The sequence below is a fragment of the Prinia subflava genome, chromosome 34, assembly GCF_021018805.1.
Source record: "Prinia subflava isolate CZ2003 ecotype Zambia chromosome 34, Cam_Psub_1.2, whole genome shotgun sequence".
NCBI classification, from domain to species: domain Eukaryota; kingdom Metazoa; phylum Chordata; class Aves; order Passeriformes; family Cisticolidae; genus Prinia; species Prinia subflava.
In genome coordinates this window covers 828,265-850,533 of record NC_086280.1, presented here as the reverse complement: position 1 = coordinate 850,533, position 22,269 = coordinate 828,265, and the positions used below count along the sequence as shown (strand labels likewise).

Sequence of the window (22,269 nt, the reverse complement as noted above, 5' to 3'; positions counted from 1 at the left end):
ATGGAGGAATTGGGGAGTGGCCCCTGTGCTCCTTGTTCTTGCTCTTGTCCCTCATCTTTTGCTGAGCTAGATTTTAAGGATTGGTTTAGAGTAGAAATGACATGTTAGCATAGGTAGTAAGCATTGGTAAAATTTTGGAAATAAAAAGTTCATTTTGGATGGTGGTTGGGTCAAGGGTACCGTACATAACGTGCAGGGCTCTCTGATCTGCCCAGTCCTGCTCTGCTGGGGACGCCCTGCAGAGCTGAGACAGAACTGAGAGATAATTAAGAATAAATAAGAATAATAAGAACCTTGAGAACACGGACTGGTGGACTCAGCTTGTCATCTCTGGCTCCGGCGTGGAACCTTTAGGGCTGGAGAAGATGAAAAACCTGATTACCTCAGGGAACAGCAACCCCGAGGAGAATCTCAGGGAACAGCAGCCCTGAGAGTTTGGGATGCCAGGCCATCAGCAAAGCTGAGTGCTGACCTGAAAATCGCTCCCAGGTGGGGCCTGGGGTCCGTTCCTGGTGCTCCCCTGCACCCTCGCTCGGAGTTTCCTGTTTGCCCGGTGAGGTCGGGGTGAGAACTGCCCTAACAAAAAACTGTAATTTTTGTTTTCATACCCGTATTTTTTCTTTTCATACCCGTATTTTTTTCTTTTCATACCCGTATTTTTTGTTTTCAGGCTGCTCTCAGCGAGCTGGCTTCCCCCGGGCTGTGGTTTCAGCAGCTGCCTGCCCCAGTCAGGTGCGCGGCGACCGCACGGCGCCGACATCAAGGTGTGCTCATCTGCAGAGGAAGGGGCTCCCAACCGAAGCATGGTGGGGACCCAGCCCTGCCCTGGCAGCGCCAAACTCGGCCCCACGCTCTGGTTCTGCACCTGGTACCTCCCCAGGGCTCCTCCCAGGTCCTCGTTTGAGTCTTGGCCAGGCAAAGGTCTGGGGTGGAAATGGAGAGCAGGGTCCTGCTGTGGAGGGTGGCTCAGGCTGAGCACGGTTTTCAGTCTTCCAGGGTGACAGGAACTGTCAGGGTCCCTCTGTGGGCCCTGGGGAAAGAGGGATGAGGTCACAGAATCCCAAAATCCCTGAGGCTGGAAAAGCTCTGGGGATCACCAAGTCCAGCCTGTCCTTCACCCAGGGAAGGTGACAGAAAATCCCACACGAGGGATTCTCCCAGAGCACCGAGTCCTTCCTTGGACACCTCCAGGGATGGGGACTCCAAACCCCCCTGGGCAGCCCCTGCCAAGGCCTGAGCTCCCTTTCCATGGATAAATCCCCCCTCAGAGTCCAGGCAGAGCTCAGCAATGCCCCCTGCCCACCTCTCCAGCACCTCCATGTCCTGCTTTGGGTCTCTAAGGTGATTTTCCTGAAGAAAACTGAGAGCTGGGGCATTGGCACAGCCCTTGAGAAACTCTGGCTCTGTGCAAACACATTTGAAACCCAGAATTTCTTCTCCATCCCAGATTTGCAGCAGCCTGTAGGGATTTAACCCCTGCTCCATCTCAATCCCATGTGCAGCAGGAGAGGGAAAATGTGGGGAGAGAATTGAATTCACCGTGCAAATCCCCAGCTGGGAGAAGGAGTTGGATTTACCAAGGCCAGAGGTAGGAAAGAGCTTGGCCAGGAATTTGCACAAAACCTTTGACACACAAGACATTTCCCTTTCAGGCCAAGACAAACAAGGGAAGGAAGTGTCTGGGACTTTTAAAGCCACCGAGTGGAGACAGGTAAGGGCAGATAAGGGCTGGAGGAAGAGTGGGCAGGGCGAGGGAAATCTCCAATTCCACAGATTTGCTGGAATCCTCAATCCTCTGCAAATGAGGCTGAGGAGAGGCGAAGCCACCTGGGGAAGGGCCCTTAGCAAGAGAAAAGAGAGAGAAAAGGGAGAAAAGAGGCTGAACATCCCCAAAGTGCTGAGCGCTGCCTTTCTGTTCATCCCCGGCCTTTTTGCCTTTTTTTCTGCTCATTTTGCAGAGTTCTCTGTGCCTGAGGCTGGCAGGGTTTTGAGGCTCATTAGCTGGGGGGGTTTCGGGGCTCATTAGCTGGGAGGGTTTCGGGGCTCATTAGCTGGGAGGGTTTCGGGGCTCATTAACTGGGAATCTCTTAATTTCCTCCCAATCAGCTCAGGTTGGTTCTCGTTGCTGGAGCACAGAGGGATCTGCCTGAAATGAGGGAGTGCCTCTCCAGAAGTCCTTGGTTTGCTATTGCTATTGATTAGTTATTGATTATTAGATTAGTTATTGATTATTAGATTTTTTCTAAGATTTTCTTTCAAGGACCAGTCTGACTGGGAGTATTTTCTGCTGGGTTTGACCACAACTTTTTGTTCCCCTCTCCTTCTTTCCTGTAACACTGGTTCAGCACCAGGTGACATTTCCCTCTGCTCTCTGGAAATTAGAATATTTTAAAATTCTGCTGATGCTGAGAATTTAAAAAAAAATTATAATAATTCTTATAATTTATTATAAAAATTATAATATTTTAAAAATTCTGCTGATGCTGAGAAGGGCTGTGATTTCCAAGAAGTGATGCTGTGCATGCCCTGACACGTTTCACGTCTCAGCACCGCGCTCTGCAGCCTGCAGTGAACAGCCTGGAATTGGTTTTGGTTTTTTTTTTACAGGGATTTGCTTTCTGTAATCTGATCACTCACCTTGTTCACAAAGACAACTTGACTTCTCAATACCTGATCCGATTTCTCCACGGCTGACGGAGGCTTCCTGCACAATGAGCCGACTTTTTGTGTCAGTTCCTGAGGAATTCTCACCAAACAAACAAAAAAACTATATATAAATATATATATATAAATAAACATATATATTTTTTTATATATAGCTTTTTTCTGATTGCCGCAGGTACATTCCCCTGAAGACAAATCTCTTCATTACTAAATTGCCTACAACTTTCTAAACAAAAATACACATATAAATATATGACTTTATATATTTATATATATTTATGTATATAAATTTATGTGCCAACCGAGATTTTTCACATTTCTGAAGATCTTATAGGAGGAAGAGTAAGGAAGAAGAAGGTCAATTTTCTAACCAGGTGAAAAATGAAACTCTCCTGAGAGAAGAACAGAATTTGTGCTACATACAGTGAGAAAATAAAATGAAATTAATGCATTTAAACTGATAGTAAGTTAATTGTGTATATAATTGTGGGAAAAAATATTTTATAGAATTTGAACATTTGCAAGATTTTTCTCATAAAAATTTGTACATCAAGGCCCTCAGGGCAAGAGGTTTTGGGATTTCTGTGCTTCAGAGAGAGGGAGTCAAGGGATAAACATTTATGCAGGGAGAAACATCTCAACTGAAATATCAAATAAAACCCCGTGGAATGAAATACGACCGCTGGATGAAGCCATCAGAAAGTCTGGGCAGGTTTAAGAGCTCAGTCGTGTGGAAAAAGGGAAAGTTTGGGATTTTTAAGTGTTTCTGCATCACTCACGGCGTTCCCCAGGGCCTGGAGCTCTTGGTGCTAAAAATAAACCCTCAGGAAGGTTCTCAGAGCTTCAGGTGCTGTGAGCTGGAAAAAGAGGTGAAAAAGAAAATAAGAAAAAGAAAATAATACCACAAGAAAAGAAGGGATGAGGCTGTTTGGAGGTGCCTGGGTGAGAAATTCCCTTCCAGCTCTGCTTGACAGAGCAGTGAGCAGAGAGCTGTCCCCTCACAGGGGGGAAATGATAATTTAGAGAAAACAAATTACTTTTGAAATTATAATTATTTTATCTAAATGATAATTTAGAGAAAACAACTCACCTCTGTCCCTTTGGTTCCTCAAAACTGATGGAGGAAGACTCAGAATTAGGGAGAGAGTTTGTTTTCTCTTTCTAGAAGACGCTGCATGTTTGTTTTTTTATTCTCCCCATTCTTTTGTGTGTGTGTTTTGATAAAAGTCAGGACACAAAGGCTTTGCTGGCTCGGGGCCGAGCTAAAGCTCAAGAAAACAAAGCTCAGCCTTAGGCCCAGAGGTTGAGTGGGTTGGAAAAGCCAGTTCTGCTCACAGAGGAAATCACATTTGTGCAATCTCTCGTTTGGGACTTTGGCAAGGGATAAAATCCTCCTCAGGAGGGAGCGCTGCCATCCCGGCCAGCAACGGCCCAAGAGAAACACAGCACTTGAGGGAGCAGGGAATTTTCCAGGATCTGTCTGCAGAAATATCCAGGCTCCATCCCTGCTTGGGAGGGCATTTATTTATTTCTGGCAAAAAAAAAAAAATTATTTATGGCAATTCAAATGATTTTCCTTTCCGAGCTGTCTACAGAAGCCTCCATCGACAAAAGGTGAGGAGGAAACGTTCTCCTGCCTAATCCAGGACCTGTTCCACCATTCCTGATCCAATTTTTAACCTCTCAAAACCAGATTTCACTTCTACCTTTCTGTTCTGCAAGGAAACCACGGAGAATTGTCCTCTGAGCAGGACTTGCCACAGTCTGTCACAGCCTTGGATACGCTCTGGGGTGATTTTATCCTCCCTCTTTCTCATGGGCCACGTGGAACAGCATCAAAAGCCATAAAACTTTGTGTATTTACAGCCTCTTGCGGGAGCACAGCGCTCAGAACATCATTGGAGATGTAAATGAGCTCAATTATCTTTGCTTGGGAGGGTTGGATCTTGCCCAATTCCCGTTGCAGTCTCTCTTTGGTGGTGTTTAAGTGCTTGTTCCACTCTTTTCCCAGATCCCAGCACCACATAAATCCTCTCTCATCTCCAGCTTTTGTTTTAAGAGAAAGCTTTGGCATTTTTCCTCGCCCGTTTTCCACCTTGTCTGGGTTAAAGTTCCATTCTTGGCTTTCTGGCACCTGCTGAATGAATTTAATCTTACCCAAACCACCTGAAACTCTATTATGAATTCCAGTGCATCTCTACCCTGGTTTTTTGGGGGGTTTTTTGTTTGTTTTTGTTTGTTTGTTTGTTGGGGTTTGTTGGTTTGTTTGTTTTTTGGGGTTTTTTTCTTATTTCTCTCCTCTGTCAATTATAACCCTCATCTGATCCATCTCCCTTTGAAGTTTTGACACATTTCAGCCTCCTTGGCTTTACCCTCCATCAGCTGCTCCTCTGGAGAACGACTGAGATCCACTGATTCCTTCCCCACACAGAAACCCCTCCGTTAATTACCAGTGAAAACTGCTGCTGCTGCAATCTTATCAAAATCTGAACACCCCGAATTTTCATTATTTTTATGCCTTGATAGCATAAAACTGTTTCCTCCTGAATTTTCACCGCCTTTTCTTTTTCACTTTCCTTTCTGAATTCCTCCTGAATTTTCACCGCCTTTTCTTTTTCACTTTCCTTTCTGGATTCCTCCTGAATTTTCACCGCCTTTTCTTTTTCACTTTCCTTTTTGAATTCCTCCTGAATTTCACTGCCTGCGCTCTCACATGACTGAAGGCCACAACCCCTCACAGGGGCAGGAGCTGGATCAAAAGGGAGAATTAAAAACTCTCAGCATCCCAACCTCTCCCAGCACTCCCAGCCAGGGCGATGCTGCTCTCCCTGCCCCAGCTGAGCCTCCCCGGTGCTCTGCACTTCCCCAGCCCGGCTGAGCAGCAAATTCTGGGGGTTTATCACCCCCATCAGAGCAGTTGGGAGACAGTTGGGTGTCTCTTGGGCTGATAGCAGGGAGGGCTTTGCTCCCGGAGATAAGCTGCCCTCCCTGGGCTGCCAGGGGAGGCCGTTGCTATCTCGGTGTTTTCCAGCCCCTCCAGACACACCCAGGGGTCCGTGGGGATGCAGAGGAGCTGAGGGCAGTTAACTGAACCCCTCCTATCGTCTCCTCTCTGCTCCCTGCAATCGTTTTCTCGTGTTGATTGAGCCTCTGCGGTGACTTCGGTGCCTCACCAAGCTGTAAACAGCTTTTTACTGTTTGGAGATGGATTCGGGAGAGAAAGGAGCTTCAGGGAGGTGTTTCAGAGTAAAAGTTTTGAAATGCAGCTCCGTTTTCTGCTTGAAATTTCAGGTTTCAGGAGGGAAAAGCAGCACAAGCATCCCCTGTGTGGGCTGGAGTGCAGCCAGCTCCAGCCAGGGCTCCCTGCCTCACCCCACGGCAGCAAATCCAGGCCCTGGGGGTTACCTGGCACCTGAGGCTCAGGTGAGTGAAGCAGAAAGTCCAGGTCACCTTTTTCTGCAGCATTCAGTAGCTCCAATCCCACTGCCAGAGCGAGGAAGAACCGGGGTGTGCACAGAGGCTGCACATCCTGAGAGTTTGGAAACAAAGAGGGCAAATATTGTGGTGAGGCAAGAACACTGTTTCACAGTTTCTGTCTGTATTATGTAAAAGAATATTTCCTTTTTCATTTTAAACGCTGCCCAGTCCTTCCCTTGGGCCCTGCTCAGCTGTGAGGAGGATGAACTCCCTCCCCGGGCAGCTCTCTGGGGTCCTGCTCTGCTTTCCCTCCCTGTTTTCACCCACAGGAAAACACCACTTTCCCAAATACACATGTTTTCATCCAAATTAAAGGGAGAGGCTTGGAACACTGTTAAAAAAATCTAAAAGTGGTGCAAAACTGCTGTTTTTTCACAGGCTGGGGAGAGAACGGCACTGGAACATCATCCGTGGGAAGCCTCTGCCCTCTGCTGGCACCGAGTCCTGCAGCAGCTCCTGGGCTTGGGAGAGATGGTCAGGAAATAGAAAAAAGGGGAAAAATGGGAATTTTGGAAGTTCATCAGCCCTTCTGTCAGGAGAAACATCCCCTGGTTTGGCCTCATCAAAAATGCTGAGCTCATAGAAAGGTTTGCATTGGAAGGGACCTAAAAAAATCATCCAGATTTTTTAGGATGGTTCCACCAGACCAGGTTCCTCCAAGCCCCCTCCAGCCTGGCCTTGGACACTTCCAGGGATGCAGGGACAGCCCCAGCCCCTCTGGGTGGCCTTGCCAGGGCCTCAGCACCTTGACAGTGAAGGATTCTCTCCTCAAATTCCTGAGCAGGTGGAGACTTCCAGGCTTTTGGGCGGGGGGTTGTACAAAGCCATGAATTATGGAATTAATGATTGAATTAAACACCTCTGTGCAAGCACCAATATGAGGTTTAAATTCTGCTTTTGCCACCTTTTTCCCCCCCCCGAGGGGTTTGTGCACCCACCTGCAGAGCAGTGAGTGCACCCCAGGGCAGGGCTGGGAGCTGAAAAGCTTCAGCAGAAACTGTGACAAACCGAAAACACCTTTTTGTTACCTGCCTTTTCCAGGAAATCACCTGATTTCTCACCCACGGGAGCCTCACCTGTACCTGAATTCCAGTAAGGGGGTTACAGACAACGAACAGAGAAAGAATTCAGATGTTCAGCCAGGATTCAGGCTTTGTCAGGGAAATTCTGCAGCCACACCTCAAGGCATTTTTAATTCTGGTTTTGGTTATTCGGATGGAGCTTCTTGAAGCTTCCCTGGCACTGTTTGCAGAGCAGCATTTCCAGGTTGTGTCTCTCCTGCTCCATGGTGCAGCTCACTCTGGTGGTTCACAGCCCCTTCCTCGTGGCCCAGAATCAGCTGAAGGAACTTTATAACAAACAGGTATTTTCTTCTGGGCAAATAAACCCGGATTTCCTCTCAATCAGCTCAGAATTCGATCAGCATTATTTGATGTAACAGAATGTTTTGAAGCCAGGGACTGTTTTCAAACCACCAACAAAAATATTTGTATTTTTTTTTTCTCTGCATCTCATTGCAGCTCTTTTGCTTTTCCTTCCCACCATTTATCTCTCACAACACCAAGCCTTGCCTGTACTTCCTGTTTGGCTGCTGCTTGGTGCTTTTCTCATTTGCTGTTATTTTTGACTGCCATCCAAGCTTTGTATGATATTAATAGTTGTTGCACAGAACTGTAATCATCCTCAAACCAGCCCTAATATTAGCAGATGTAGCCAAGAGCTGTTGTCAAGGCCTGAGGGATTTGAGCAGTGAATTTTTCTCCTCCATCCTGCCAGTTCTGCCCCAGCCCAGTGAGCCAAAACATCTGCCCAGCACTCACAGCCTCATCCTGGCCACCTCAGGCAAGAGAGAAGCAGCTTGGGGGAGCCCAAACGCACAGAAAGATGCTGAAAGAAGATGCTGATGTGAGGATTCAGAATTAAATGTTATTGGTTGGCTAATTAGTGCTTCAGCCTAATCAAGATAGAGCAACCACTCATTGTTCATCCAGCAGTGCTAACACTAATAGCCAAATTACTCATTTCCTATTAAAGGTTGTCAGCAACAGAAAAAATAAAGGCAGAGGATAAAAGCATCTCCCCTGCTCCTCCAGCAGTAAATTCTCCTCCTTTCTTTGCTGCTGCAGTGACTCATCAGCATCCTGAGGAGAAAACAGTGACATGCTTTTTCTTCTGTGCTGGGAGGAATGTGATTCCCAGGCTGGTGGTTTCTTCTCTGGTTAGACTCTACCTGAGGCTACTTTTTTTTTTTTTTTTTAATGTATTTTCTACTGCTCTCTCTGCTGGAATCTTTATTCCCAGGGCTGCAATCCTCCACTACACCCAGACATGTCACGTGTGCTGCATTTTACCTGCATTTTCTCTGCCAAAATGGCCAGGAATGGATTCCCAGAGGGTCTCTGGTACCCCTGGGTCCATCCCGAGCTCTGCCAGCATTTCCTGCTCCTTGAGGGAGGACTTGGGGTTTGCCCCAGGTACCTCACAGCAAACTGTGCAAATGCAATTGTTATCCCCTTCAGCTGGGCGGCTGTGTGACAGGCAGAGGAGATAAACCCCAGCAAAGCTGCCAGGGCAGATCCAGACAAGAATAACTCCAGAAATCGGCCAGGACAGAGACAGATAAGCCCTGGGGACAGGGTCCTGCAGTGACACAGAGCCCTTGGCTCATCACTGGTAACAGCCATGCCGTGTTTCCATTCTGATGGCTCCTCCCTCACCTCACATCAGGGAAATTCCTAAAAGCTCTAACGCTAAAGTCCTTTCCAGCAGGGAAAAGTGTCCAGAGGGGAGTTCAGACTCTGCTGCCCTGACCACAGGGCTCCCTTTCCTGTCCATCCAGACCTGGGACTCGTTTTATGAAGGGAGGGTGATAACTTCAGGACATGATCCTTGGTTTTGGTTTAAAGTCTTTCACTTTTGTTTCAGCCTAGATTTCATCTGACTCCTCCCAGGAGAGGAAAAGGATACTTTCGGTTTGAGCACTTCCAGTTTCATTTCCTCCTAGATGAGTGGTTCTGTCTGACTCCACCCAGGAGAGACCTTTCTTATTTAAAGCTCAGCCCTGGGTTCCTGCCCAGGCTCTGCTGCTGTGAGGAAGAGGAGCAGCCAAGCCATCATCCCCCGACAGTGACACCATGGCTGCAGCAAACCTGAGGTGAGTGCACAGCATCCCTTCTTGTCACAGCTCCCACAGTGACAGGGGCTGGGGGGACAAGGCTCAGAATCTCACCATGCTGAGTCTGGAAAGGGCTTCAGAAAATCACCTTGGCCACCCCTGACTGAATCCTGGCAGCTTTGGAGTCTCCCTGAGGGTGAACACTGCACAACCTGTCCAGAAAAAAAAAACTGTGTAGGGCGTCTCTTCTTCTCACAGTTCAGTTTCCTGGGCTTGTTTGTGCCCTTCTTGCCATGGCACTCTCTCTGCAGGTATTTTTACAGCTCTAGGATCCTTCTGAGCCTCCTCTTCTCTAGGCTGAACAGTTCCCTCATAAAAGAGGCACTCCAGCCCAACATCTCACCTTGTTGGGCTCTTTTTTGAGCCATTTATTCACCCTTCAGCTGAAGGCACAATCCCTGCCTCCTCTCAACAGAAAGTGAGGAAGCTTTGGGTGTGTGGGTGGGACTGGCTCTACTCTCCCTTTTCAGTCCCTCCCAGGGCCTTTCCTTAGGTGAGAGCAGCCCTGCCTCCAGGCACTGCTGATTTCATTCCTTGCTGCTCTCCAAGGGGAAGGCTCTCAGCTCCCTGAAAAATGGGCTGATAGCAACGACGATTTGCAGAACTTCAGTAGCCTGAGCGCAAGGGATGTGTTGAGCAACTGCTGAGTTTTATCTTCCACCTCCCTTCCTCTTTTCCCCGTCTGTGTGGGCACCCCAGGGTCGCACCCTTCCCTTACTCACTGTTTCCTCTCTGTAGCAGGGAGGAGCTGAAGGAGCAGCTGGACGCCCTCCAGTGCCACTTCACCTGGAAGATGGGGATTCAGGTGTACAACCCGCAGCACCTCCTGCAGAAGCTGGAGATCGAGATCAACCACACGGCCCACCAGAACCAGGTGGCCCTCCTGGGGCTCCAGGCCCACCTGTACCAGCTCAACAACCAGAGCGCAGAGGCTCTGCGGAGCCTCCGAGCTGCTGAGGAGCACAACGAGCAGCAGGAGGAGGCAGCAGCGACTGCGGGCTCGGTGATTATCTACGGGAATTACGCCTGGGTTCACTACCTGCAGGGCTCCTATCAGGAGGCTCGATCCTACCTGCAACGAGCTCAGCAGCTCTGCCCACATCCTTGGGACATGCGGCTGATCCCGCACATCCAGGCCCAGAAGGGCTGGTCCCTGCTGGTTATCAGAGCCCAGAACGGGGACCGGGCAAGAGAGTGCTTCGACCTGGCCTTGATGCTTGAACCAGACAACAGATCCTTCCACACTGGGCTCGCAATGGCTCTTTATTCCTCCTGGAAATTCTCCTGGCAACCTGACGCTGCGAGCGAAGCCACCATCCACTTGGAAAGAGTCGTCAGGGAGCAGCCAAATAACTACAGAGCCAAAATATATTTGGCCCAGCTGCTTGAACATGTAGCTAAGGAAAGATCAATTGGCTTGGTGGAAGAATGCGCAGAGGAAAGCTCTGACCCCGAGGTCCTCAAACTATCAATCATGTTCTGGATCCCACGGTCGACAGATCGAGCAGTTGAGATCGCCCGGCGAGCCCTGGAGGACGACCCAGGTTATCACCTCCTCTACCAGGCCTTGGCCAAGAGCTACAAGCAGCAGTGGCTTCAAGCAAATGAGGAAGACAAGGATGAGATCCTGGATGTAGCCATCAATCACCTGCAGCAAATTGTTCAGGGGCATCCAGACCTTGACATCACAATTGTCAAGCTGCAGTTGGCAGAGTTAATCGGTGAGAGAGACCCAGCACGGGAGGAAGAGATCTACATGGAGCTGCAGGAGCAAAGCGACACCCTGAGCCTCCGGTGCCGCCAAGGCCTGCTTATCAACTGGGGGAAGTTCCTCCTGTACCGCCGGGGATCCCAGGACAGGGCAAAGGCCAAGTTCATGGAAGCTTACAGCATCCCCATGCAGACGTTCCAGAGGAGGGACTGCGGCCGCAGGCTGAGGAGGATGGCCGAGACCTACCGGCGCAACGGCGACGCCGAGACCGCCGACGGCATTTACCGATTCCTGCAGGAGGCCGACCGGCACCTGCCCGGGCAGAACGTTCCCCTGGGCCTGGAGGACGGGGATCAGCCCCCTCCTGCAGAGTAGGGCACGGCTTTCCCAAGGTGAGGAGGCCGGGAGGGCTCTGCACGGCAGGCGCGTCCCGCACGTGGACGTGGAGGTTCTGTCAGCTCTTCGTGTTGTGCCGTTGCTCATCCGTCAAATCCAGTGGGTGACCGAGTACCCAAAGCTTACCCTGCTGCTGTGTCCTGCTTCTCCCAGGGGGAATGAGAACAAGAGTGAAGAATTTGGTTTATGGGGTGTGAGCACAATCTTCAGGTGTGGACCTGTGTGTCCCCCTTGGCACCGCCACTGATCAGAACCGAATCCTGATCAATGTGAGAAATCAACTCATTAATGGTAACAATTCTACATTTGCAATGAACCAGGAGCTGGATTCCTGCACAGTGAGGAGCTGTGATGGGGGTGAAGTTCTTCTGTACAGGATACAGATGGTCCCTGGCCTGTCCAAATGCATTAAGCTCTGCTGGTTAGGGAGCCCACAAAGGTGATTTTTATCTGCACTAATCCTCAGCAGCACACGCATGCCTGTCTCTGCCTGATGTACACCAGGCCTTTCTTGTATGGTTCCCACCAGGAATAACATTTTCATCCCTGTTTCTGCAGCCAGACTGAGGCTTTTAACATTTTTTGAGCAATAAATATTTTTCTCTGCATGATTTCTCCTTGTTGGTGTCTTCTTGCAGCCTGAAGCATCCAGAGCATGGAATGCCAAAGATCCGCCCTGTCCTCACTGTTCTCACTCTCCATCATCCCAGGCCCTTCCCACCTGGAATTTGTGGGCACAGGTGGACACCTCCCCACCCCAGTCATGTCCCCAAGCACTGCCAGGGTCACCTTTGTGCCCAGCAGTACCTGAGTGGGGGTGGCTTCCTCAGATGTCCCCCAGAGCAGTGTCACAGGGCCCAGGGCAGATGTCCCTCAGCAGGTCCCACCAACAGTGACCGTGTTTCTGCTCCAGTGAGGAACAGGCAAGGACCTAGACTGGGAGGAGATGCCCCAGGAAAGGCCCAAGGCTGCCCAAAACCAGAATTTGGGTGAGGAGAACACACTTCAGTGCCCCTCTCATGCCTACCTGGTGTGTCTGAGCACCCAGGGGCCAGAAACACTCCCCAGCAGTGGGTCAGCACCACAAACACTTCACCCCCAGACCTCACAATCGAGGGGAAAGAGAAACACCCCAGGCCACCACACCCACCTGGGGCTATTTCATCTCCCAACACAACAGTGGGGACCAAACCTGTGATCCTCCTTCCTTCCCTGGGCCCAGGAGCCGCAGCCCAGGGCAGGATCCTGCCCCAGCAGCAAAGTTGGCTGGGATCAGTCCTGGGGGCAGCAGCCCCCAGGGAGGCCACACGTGCCTGGCTGAAAATCCACAGCACAAAGTTAAAACCACGAGGCAGAGAACACAGAAGTGTGGCTTGTGTAAAACAATCAGGATTTACTGAACTGCACAGTCAGGACAGTTTTCCAAAGCTCAATAAAAACACTTGGTAAACTCGTGTGTGTTCCACAGGTGTCTCCACACAGCCTGGGCAAGGTCCCAGACCCTGGCCTGGGAAAGCAGGACCCCCACCCCACTGAACAAACCCTCCTTCCCTCACCAGCACCAGGAATTCCTTTGGGAATGCTTTGGCTTTGCCTCTGCACCCTCCTCTACAGCATTCACCCCTTGCAAACACAGCAGCAGGAAATGTTCCTTTAAAGGAGCCACAGTCCCTCGGGAGTTTGTTAAAGAGGCTTTTGTTCACTAACCCAGTCCAACACTGCCATCCTCAGGATTCCAGCTGCACCACCAGCCCGGTGGGACACTGCTGCTGGAAAACGCCTGGATTCTGACAAAATTCAGACATTGCTGTGTCAGGAACGTCCTACAGAGTCCTAAAAACCCCAACCAGCTGACCCGCAGTTTGTGACTGCTTTACTTTACACGGGGGGAAAAACAGATGTTAGTGAAAATGCCAGTTCTCTAGAGTTTTTTTAATGATTATCACTGAACTAATCCTGCTCGTTACTGTCTTCGCCAATACTACATTCAGCACAGCATTAGATAATAAAAATAAATTGCACTATAAAATCCCATTAAAAGTCTCAGTTAAGCTGAAAGATAAAAGGCAAAAATACCATTTAATATAAGCTGCCAGGGGCCGTGGAGACAACCTGTGTTTCTTCTACTTGTGAGCATTGGTGTGCAAATGCCAGGACAAGACCAACTCCCAGGTCTTCACTTCAGCATAGGAGAGGGAAAAAAGAGCCCCTGATGCCCAAGCAGCGTGGTTGACTTGCTTTTGCTCCCAAATCTAATTCAAGAGAAACACAAGAATTGGAATTCAGTTTGGAATTCTGGGCAAAGAGGTCCAACACTCTCCCTTTTCCAGGGAAATCCAAATTTCACCCACCTCCCAAACCACAAGAGGATCTTTGTTACCCATCTCCCACAGCACAGATCGAGGCAGGGCTGAGCAGGTTTTAAGTGCAGGCTGTCCCCAAATGTTTCAGTTGTCCCCTAGAGCACCCAGATCACCTGCAGCCATCCCAAACACGCCATGAGTGGCACTTACTTGGGGGTGGTCTTGCTGAAGGTGGAGCGGACCCTCTGGGACAGGGAGCTGGACGAGGGGGTCTTGGAGAGCTGCTGCTCTGGAGTGGTGAGGGGGCCCAGGATGCTCACTGCCAAAAGAGAGCAGCACTGTGGGGACACTGAAGATTCCCTCGCTGTACAGGGAACATCAGGCATTCCCTGGCATCTGTCAAAAGCACTACACAAATCTGGCATTTCAAATTTGCTTTTCCCTCTCCCTCCATGAAGCTGGGCTGGCTCTGAGAGCCTTCCCAAGGCTGCGTGGATTGAGGGTTGTTGTTTTTAGTGACAGGATTACCTTGAACCTCGGGTGTCCGTGGGGTGGAGTAGGCGTTGGTGTTCTCAATCACGTGTGCTGGGTCGATGTTCTCCTGCTCCACCATCATCAGCTGGCTCCAGTAGTCCATGGGCAGCAGCAGGAGTCTCTCCACGACCTGCAGGGACACGTGTGAGTCACTGGTCACAGAACCATGGAACACTTTGGGCTGGAAGAGAGAAAATCAGCAAGGCCTGGCCCACCTTGGGCTGACGCTTCGTGTCTTGCAGGAGGGTCATGGGGTCAGGATCTGGCACAGCGTGGGCAACGATTGTTGGGCCAAAGACTTTGGCCAGATTGGAGATGTCCATTTTAGTGTCTGGGCTCTGAGCCACCCTGAATCAAAAGAAATTAAGAAAGAATGCAGCTTTGCCCTTTCACTGGTGATACAAGTCCCTCGTCCCACACACACCTGGCCTCTGAGTGAGCAGCTTTGTTCTAAAATAAAGATTTCACGTTCATAAGCAGTAATTAGACCAAATTAAAAAAAGCACCAGTGGGGTAACCTTTCCCTCTCAAATCACAGAATGGTTTGGGTTGGGAGGGACCTTTGAGATCTCCTGGTTCCAACCCTCCTGTCCATCAGGATGTACCTCTGCAGGTGGACCATGAGGAAAGCCAAGGTGTCCCTGTTGGCCTGAGGAAGTTCTCCAACTGCTTGGTAAATAGCAGCAATGCTGTTGTCCTCATCTGGTATTTCTAGCAGGACAAAAACCAATATTTAGACATAAGAAAGTGCTCCTAGAAGCTGCAATATTCCCCTCACAGCCACAGCTACCCTGAGAAATAAAGCCAGAAACTTCTCAATCCTGTGTCCTGCCCAACTAGAACTCGGGCACGAGGGCTCCACTCTGGCTCCTTTGACAGCAAAACCACTGAGCCTCAGGGAAGAGCTGGAGGCAGCAATTCCTCACCTGCAGCTTCCATGAAAGTCTTGTTTAACCGGAAAGTGAGAAGGGGCTCCTTCAGGCTGCGCAGGAAGTCCTTGAGAAGGCCGCAGATGGCGTGGATGTCGTCCACTTTGCTGAGCAAAGGAATGTTCTTTGATCTAAGGAACTTCTCCTTCAGCTCCCTCACAGTCTTGTCACAGCCAGAGATGCGGTAAATGCCTTGCTGTTGGCACAAAGCTTGGCTCAGAGGAGGAAGTCAACTGATTTTTTGCCCACCCTCACCTTCTCCACACACCTGAGTCGCCCTCTGGGCAGCACAATGCACACCATAAATAAGGGATATTTGGGTTAACAGTTTGCTTCCCTTACACCACAACCTGTTTCATTAGCACTGTTTCACACCTCATTTTCCTCTTACCTCATGCAGCCCTCGTTGCTCGATCTCATTAACACAGTGTACGATGATGGAAGGGATCATTGGAGGAGTAGAAGGGACAAAATCCATCAAGGTGCCCTAAAAGGCAGAAGGGAAAGTAAAAACAAAAGACAGATTCAGTCACCAAGACATGGAAAACACTCTCTCAGGAATTCACAGCAAGATCTATGGTCTGAAAACAAGAATTGTTGCTCTTCTCAGGACTGATGGAGAAACACCACATCCATCAGCACAACGCTGAGCTGCCACCTTCCCCACTCAACGCCCTCCTGCCATCACACCCCTACACCCCCTCCCTGCTTGTGGAACGATGCATTAGCTCATTTGCATGTCATTATGCAGCTCTGAGCAACAGGAGCTGTGCTGGGGAAGGCAGCCTTGGAGCTGAGGCAGTCCTAAAGTGTGGTGGGGCCCTGTGGAATTGCATTTTATAGAAGTGGTTTGCTCTGGCTCACCACTGGGAAGTTTATAGTTAATCCCAAGTCTGTAACCTCCCCTGCAGTATCTGTAACCCCACTGGCCTGAAGATCTGTCTGCACCCACTTTGAATCTCTCTGTTAAGGGTGCAAAGGGAGAGGGCTCGCCCTCTTTGCCCTGGAGGCCTCTGGAGGCTCTGCTCCTCTCCCCTTCCCTCTCTCCCCCTCCTTCCTTGTTACCTTCCCCTGTGGGAATGGTCTCTCCCCCCTCAGGGACCCCTAGAGCTTGTACCACGTAGTTTTACCCTTCCTTCCCTTTCTGACCCCATTGGCTGTGTCCCAAACTGCCCCTCCCTGACAAGAGCTGAGCAAAGAGCCTGTTCCTCTGTGCACACCCTCCTTTCCTCTGAAGATCACCTGGAATAAACACCTTACTGCAGCTGAGGGTTAGAGCCTCTTTTGGATCCTTTTTCCTGTCTATGATATATTCCTCCAGAGCCTGAGAAGGCCTGAGCTAGCTTGGACCCTCAGAGGGGTTAAAAGGAGGATTTATTATCACTTCCTCCTCTCCCTTAGTAACCATGTTGCCTTCCTGGGGTGGAATTCCAAATAAATCCTCATCTCCTCATCTCCTCACCAGTCTGGAGTCTCCTTGCCTGTGAACACCAATGAACCCCAAGGCCCGGGGGGCTCCTGGGGAACCCTCCCTGGGGATCTCCCCAAATTCAGTCCCCACAGGGCCCTGTGGTGGCCCGGGCCGGGCACAGACCCACCTCGCCGATGCGCACCGGCGTGCCCGCCAGCGTGGGGATGCAGGGCAGGGGGCAGCGCTCGCGGCACTCGGGGTGAGCCACCACCCTGCAGTCCCTGCACTTCAGAGAGATCTTCCCAAACTTGACTCTCTTCCCGCAGGGAACGCACGATTCTGGCTTGATAACCTGGTGGTGCAGAGAGGGAGAGGGGTGGGAGAGGTCGGTGGGGTAAGTCAGGAGTTAAACTGGGCAGCAGTTCCCTGATCCGTGCAGGTGACTGGTGCAGTTCACATTGACCTGAGATGTAACCATAGAATCATGGAATAGCCTGAACTGGGAGAGATCCACAGGGATCAGCCCAGCTGCTGGCCCTGCACAGACACCCCAACAACCCCTGGAAACATTGTCCAAATTCTCCTGGAGCTCTGGCCACAGAATCATGGAATAGCCTGAACTGGAAGAGACCCACAGGGCTCCTGGTCCTGCAAACACCCCAACAATCCCTGGAAACATTGTCCAAATCCTCCTGGAGCTCTGGCAGCCTTGGGGCCGTGCCCATTCCCTGGGCAGCCTGTTCAGTGCATGAACCCCCCTCTCTGGAAGAAGAACCTTTTCCTGATATCCAACCTAAACCTCCCTTGACACAGCTGGCAGCCTCTTATCTCACATTCCCAGGTGGAAGGAGATGCTTTTGCGAGCTCCTGCTGCCCCTGGACCCACCGTTTTTGAAACAAAGTCGTGCAGCCTCACTCCCCCGTTGTGCTGCGGGGTGCTGGAGCCGTCGGTGTCCGCCTTGGACTCCTGCTTACTGCCCAGGCTGGACTCGCTGTTCCAGGCCTGCAGAGGACCTGCAAGACACAACAGGAGAGGCTGGAACCACCCTCTGCCCCCAAAATCATCAACCAGAAGCAGCTCCCAGGTCCTGGAAGGGATAATGAACCGTTCAGGGTGACTGGTGGGGATGTCAGGACAGGGTGGGGATGTCAGGACAGGGTGGGGATGTCAGGACAGGGTGGGGATGTCAGGACAGGGTGGGGATGTCACACCCACCGCTCTTCCTGCGGCTCCTCCGAGGGTAAGGCACAGTCTGGATGGTGGAGATGGCTTCAATTGGGCCACCATCGTTGGGGACTGTCACAGTGGTCTTGGCCACGATGGATTCATTAGCCTGGAATGACAAGAACACCAGTGACAGCGGTGCTGACAGCACACGAGTTCCAGTGGCTGTGGAATCAGGCAGGAACTGTAACAAACCCAGCTGTGACCACCATACCTGCTCTGCTGTGCTGCTGATGGATCTGGATTTCTTCTGAGGAGCTGGGGGGCCTTCAGCAAACTGCCTGGAAGAGCGCTGAAAAGAGAGCAAGTCCTGTCTCAGCAGCAGGAATTCATTTAACCTGGCATTGCACTGGTCCAGGATGGCTACAAGGACTGAACACTTCCTGCATTTGTGGTGTGTGCAGACAGGTCCTTCAGAGGAGCCTCTGCTTCGTGGCAACTTTGGGAGTTGGAAGAATTAGGGAACTTCTTTCAGATAATTTTCCTAGCCAGCTTTATAATTTAGTTCAGAAAAAAAAAGACACCCGATAAGAAAGGACAAAAGATCCCCAAACCCCACGAACTACATAGACAAAACCCAAAAAAACAGCAATTAAACAAGTCCCAGACTCTTCCCAGCTCCACTAAGTGATGGTTTCAGGCTTTTTCCCACCTGTGTCTTCTGCAGTTAAAGCAGAACAAGCACAAACTCCTTTACAGAACAGAAAAATGGTCACTTCCTACACCATTTTCCCCTAATCTGGGAGCTGTTGATAATCTCCGGGTGTTTTCTTGCAAACCACAGCATATACAGAAACTCCACTCATTTTCAGTAGGCAAACAATTACATAAATTAGACCTAAATTTCGATCTAAACCCCCACAGCAGCAGCACGTCCATGTGTGACTGTGTTCAGTGGCTCAGAGGTCACCACAGGTGGCCTGAGGTGACAGATGGTGGCATTGTGGCAGCCAGGGGGAACAGTGGAAACTGTGACAGGGAACAATTGAACAATACCCGCTTCTCTCTCCTCTTCAGCCTGACAGCTTTCACCACCGAGGAATCCCAGTCCTGGGGGAAACACACAGCCATGGTTAATGGCAAACACCACACAGCCCCGGGCAGGGCTTGCATCAGATTTTAGCCAACAGCACACCCGGGAAATGCAAATGAGCCCAGCCAGGTTAATACCCCGGTAATCTAAACACAAAGGGTCTCTGGAGATCAACCCCCCTCCCCTCGGGCTCTACAGGGGAGGAGAACTTCAGAACGTGGAGTTGCATTACCAGTGAGTCATCAGTCTTGTCAAAGCTGATGTCTGACAGAATTGAGCCAGATTCATCTATTGTAGACAGCCTGAAAAACAAAAATTACAAGAAGCTCGTCGTATCAGTTTGGCTTTCAGTCAGTCACGGTTCCAGAACAATCCCACTGACTCAGAAGAGCCGCGTTTCAAAGTGGAACACAAAGGAAGACTGTTGACATGGCTGCAGAATGTGTCAGGGAGGATTGATGCCTCAGATAAAATCATTTACCTCCATAAAATGCTGTTTCCCTACCTTTTGTTGCCTGAAGCTCCCACAGAAGCCTGTGGCTTGTTCAGGAAGGCCAGCATAGACTTCTGCTCCTCGCTGAGCTGGATGCTGCCCGAGGCATCACACATGAGCAGCTCCCGAATCAGCTGGATTTGCCTCTCCTGTGAGCAGGGATAACATCAGCATCTGGATTCACCGTGTTTAATTACTGTAAGAGCCCACCAAGTGTCAGAGATACCAGAGATAAGCTCTCCCAATTTGTGTCAATGGACTGCTGATGGCTGCAGGCAGGTAATGGCAGCATCAGCAGCCAGTCTCCTTTCCCAGACCAAAGCAGAAGGCTGCTCTGAGCAGCAGAGCCAATTCCCTGCTTTCTTTTTTTCCCTTCCCATGAGTGCCAGCCCTTATTTGCCACTGATCAATGCAGTTTAATCGCCTTGTCTCCACTCTCTCAAGAGCTGATGGGTAACACAGGAATTACTCACCAGCTTCTCACAGTCCATCTCGGCTTTTTGCCTCCGTTTGATCTCCACATCCACCTGATTGCGGGCGTGTTTCAGCTTCACGTCCAAAGCACTGCGTTCAGCTTCTGTCTTCATGAGGAGATCTTTGTACCTGCCCAGCTCGTGCTCTGTTTTCTGCCACTTCCTCCGGTACTCCTCGAAGTTCTTTGCTAATTGAATAAACTCTGCGGAGAGAAAAAACTTCAGCTGGGCAAGCAGAGGAGCAGCTGGCAGCAGGTTCATCCCAGGAATCCTGAGGCTGGAAAAGGCTTCTAAGAGCACTGAGTGCACCTTGTCACCCAGCCCAGAGCACTGAGCCTTGGACACCTCCAGGGATGGGTACTCCAAACCTCCCTGGGCAGCCCCCTCTAATCCCTGGGCAGCCCCTTCCATGAAGAAATTCTTCCTCCTCATGCCCAGCCTGCTCCCAATCGAGGCGTGGAGAACCCAACCCAGCCACACAAGAGACTCTTCCATTTTTTAGACCAAGCCCTTCCTGCCAGCACCAGCCAGAATATGAGATGTTGCATAAAGCCAGCTTGCCACAAGCAGAACCTGGCCCTGCACAGAAATTCAGCTTTCTCCACCAAGGAAAAACCCAAACGGGACTGGTTTTAGCATCCTGAGCAGATTCTCCAGGAAACAAAACTCACGGCATTCGTTGCCTTCGCTCAGAAGCTCGGCCTGGCGCGTGAGCTGCTCGTACAGACCCCGCAGGTTCACCATGGCAATCTCCATCCTCCTGCCAAAAAAACCACAGCTAACCACAGCTAACCACAGCCCAGCCCTCCCCTCCCACCTCCCAGAGGAAACCAGCCCAAAGGAAGGAGAGCCAGCCTCAGGGTTAATGCTTTCAGGCGGGTTTGAGAAGCTGCAGGAACAAAACTCATGTTTTAGGGAGATATATGCACGTTCTCTTTTTTCATTGGGAATGAAAATCCACAGCCCTGCACAGTTTATGGGTAACAGAGAGGAGAGAGGCAGCTCTGCCCACCTCAGTGCTTCCACTATCCTCCAGCACAGCACAGAGGCTCAGAACCCAAGGCAAGATGAGGGATCCCAAGTCCTTCCCTTCAGAAAGAGTACAGCACACAGCCCATGCCCTGTCTACAAATAACTTGGTACTATATAGGCCACTAAAAACCTGCAAGTATTCAGCACTTTGTAAGATAAAAATAGGAGCAACATTCCGGGGAATTTTAATACAGTTTTAAATTTAGCTGCATTTTTAAGTTACAGCTCCTCCTGCAAATAGCTGTTAAAATTCAACCAGTCAGCACATTTCTCTCAAACAGCAGCAACAACGGCATAAACAGAGGCAGCGAAGGGGAAAGTCTCCAGCTCAGCAAGACAGAAATGACTTCACTAATGGCAGAGGTGGCTGGGGCAGGCAGGGCAACGAGCTGGTGCGGGAAGGTTTGGGAGAGGTGCCAGCAGGGAATACAACATAACACAGAAGGCTTTGGGGTACCTGTTTTACAGGTAGAGATTTCACTGATACCTCGAAGCTTTCTCTATTAGCTATTTCTCTAATAGCTCTCTCTATTATTTCTCTAGAGGAGTGGAAGAGCTCTGCCCTTGTGGTGCGAGCTCACAGCACAGGGCACGCACAGCTCGGTGCCTCAATTCCAGCACCAGCATCACCATTCCCGCCCTCACCGCCACCCCCGCGGCCTGGGGGCCGCAGGGCCCGGCCCGTACAGCGCCCACAGCCGCCCTCCGAAACCACGGGGGAACGGGCCCGGGCGGGTCCGGATCCGCCGATCCCCTCAGCCCTCCAGAGCCCTCGCACACCCCCGAGCCCCCGGTCCCTCCCAGCTCGCCCCCAGCCCGTCCCTGCCCTCACCTGAGCCCCTCAGGGTCCCCTCAGGGTCTCCTCAGGGTCCCCTCAGGGTCTCCTCAGGGTCCCCTCAGGGTCTCCTCAGGATCCCCTCAGGATCTCCTCAGGATCCCCTCAGGATCTCCTCAGGATCCCCTCAGGCTCCCCTCAGGCTCCCCTCAGGATCTCCTCAGGATCTCCTCAGGATCCCTCACCTGGGCCGCGGCTCCGGCCCCAGCGGCGCGCGCAGCCCCAACCGCCCCGCGCTCCGGTTTGAATCCGCGCCTCCAGCCAATCCCCGCTGACCCCAGTTCCCCCCCCGGACTCTCATTGGCTGAACTCAGCGGGTTCCTGAAGCCAGCTCGCCGCCATGTCTGCTGAGGGCGCGGCCCGCCTGCTCGGCGGGGCGGGCGTGGGGCGCGGCCGGGCGGGCGCTGAAGCCGCCCGGGGGCCATCTTTGCTGCTGGCTGCTGGGGTCGGCACGCGTTGCTTAGCAACGGGGATGCCGGGAGGGCCCGGCACCGCCAGGCCTGGGCCTGCTCCTTGTCCGCTGCTCATGAGGGGCAGTTCTGGGGAAAAAAAAAACAGTTCTGGACAACAAAACTCCT

At 51.1% G+C, this 22,269-nt stretch overlaps 2 protein-coding genes across 3 annotated transcripts; one reads left to right on the top strand and one right to left on the bottom strand.

Moving 5' to 3' along the window:
• Positions 1-9,275: 9,275 nt before the first annotated feature.
• LOC134563130 (interferon-induced protein with tetratricopeptide repeats 1-like) lies at positions 9,276-12,034 on the top strand. Its single transcript, XM_063420933.1, has 2 exons — positions 9,276-9,295; positions 9,965-12,034. Exons 1-2 carry the CDS (start codon positions 9,276-9,278, stop codon positions 11,400-11,402), a joined length of 1,458 nt encoding a protein of 485 aa, XP_063277003.1. The 3' UTR covers positions 11,403-12,034.
• A 767-nt stretch (positions 12,035-12,801) lies between these two features.
• Positions 12,802-21,937, bottom strand: RACGAP1 (Rac GTPase activating protein 1). Of its 2 annotated transcripts, none has more exons than XM_063420928.1 (17): positions 21,877-21,937; positions 20,496-20,584; positions 19,825-20,027; positions 19,364-19,500; positions 19,091-19,160; positions 18,822-18,875; positions 18,040-18,117; positions 17,817-17,934; positions 17,487-17,614; positions 16,788-16,952; positions 15,581-15,676; positions 15,187-15,385; positions 14,866-14,971; positions 14,476-14,608; positions 14,255-14,390; positions 13,937-14,045; positions 12,802-13,675 (listed from the first exon to the last, which is right to left on the bottom strand). In XM_063420928.1, exons 2-17 carry the CDS (start codon positions 20,578-20,580, stop codon positions 13,600-13,602), a joined length of 1,893 nt encoding a protein of 630 aa, XP_063276998.1. In that variant the 5' UTR covers positions 20,581-20,584; positions 21,877-21,937; the 3' UTR covers positions 12,802-13,599. The 2 variants fall into 2 exon arrangements, with proteins under 2 accessions (XP_063276998.1, XP_063276999.1); XM_063420929.1 differs by lacking the exon at positions 21,877-21,937 and adding an exon at positions 21,689-21,812.
• Positions 21,938-22,269: the final 332 nt, after the last annotated feature.

Excerpts from the sequence above, each read along its gene's own strand:
- RACGAP1 (XM_063420928.1), bottom strand. The coding sequence starts at position 20,580 with ATGGAGATTGCCATGGTGAACCTGCGGGGTCTGTACGAGCAGCTCACG. Across the intron at positions 19,161-19,363 it reads GGAGCTTCAGGCAACAAAAG|GCTGTCTACAATAGATGAAT; the intron begins GTAGGGAAACAG and ends TTTGTTTTTCAG. Across the intron at positions 14,046-14,254 it reads ACGGACACCCGAGGTTCAAG|TGAGCATCCTGGGCCCCCTC; the intron begins GTAATCCTGTCA and ends CTCTTTTGGCAG.
- LOC134563130 (XM_063420933.1), top strand. The coding sequence starts at position 9,276 with ATGGCTGCAGCAAACCTGAG. Across the intron at positions 9,296-9,964 it reads ATGGCTGCAGCAAACCTGAG|TTTTATCTTCCACCTCCCTT; the intron begins GTGAGTGCACAG and ends GCAACTGCTGAG.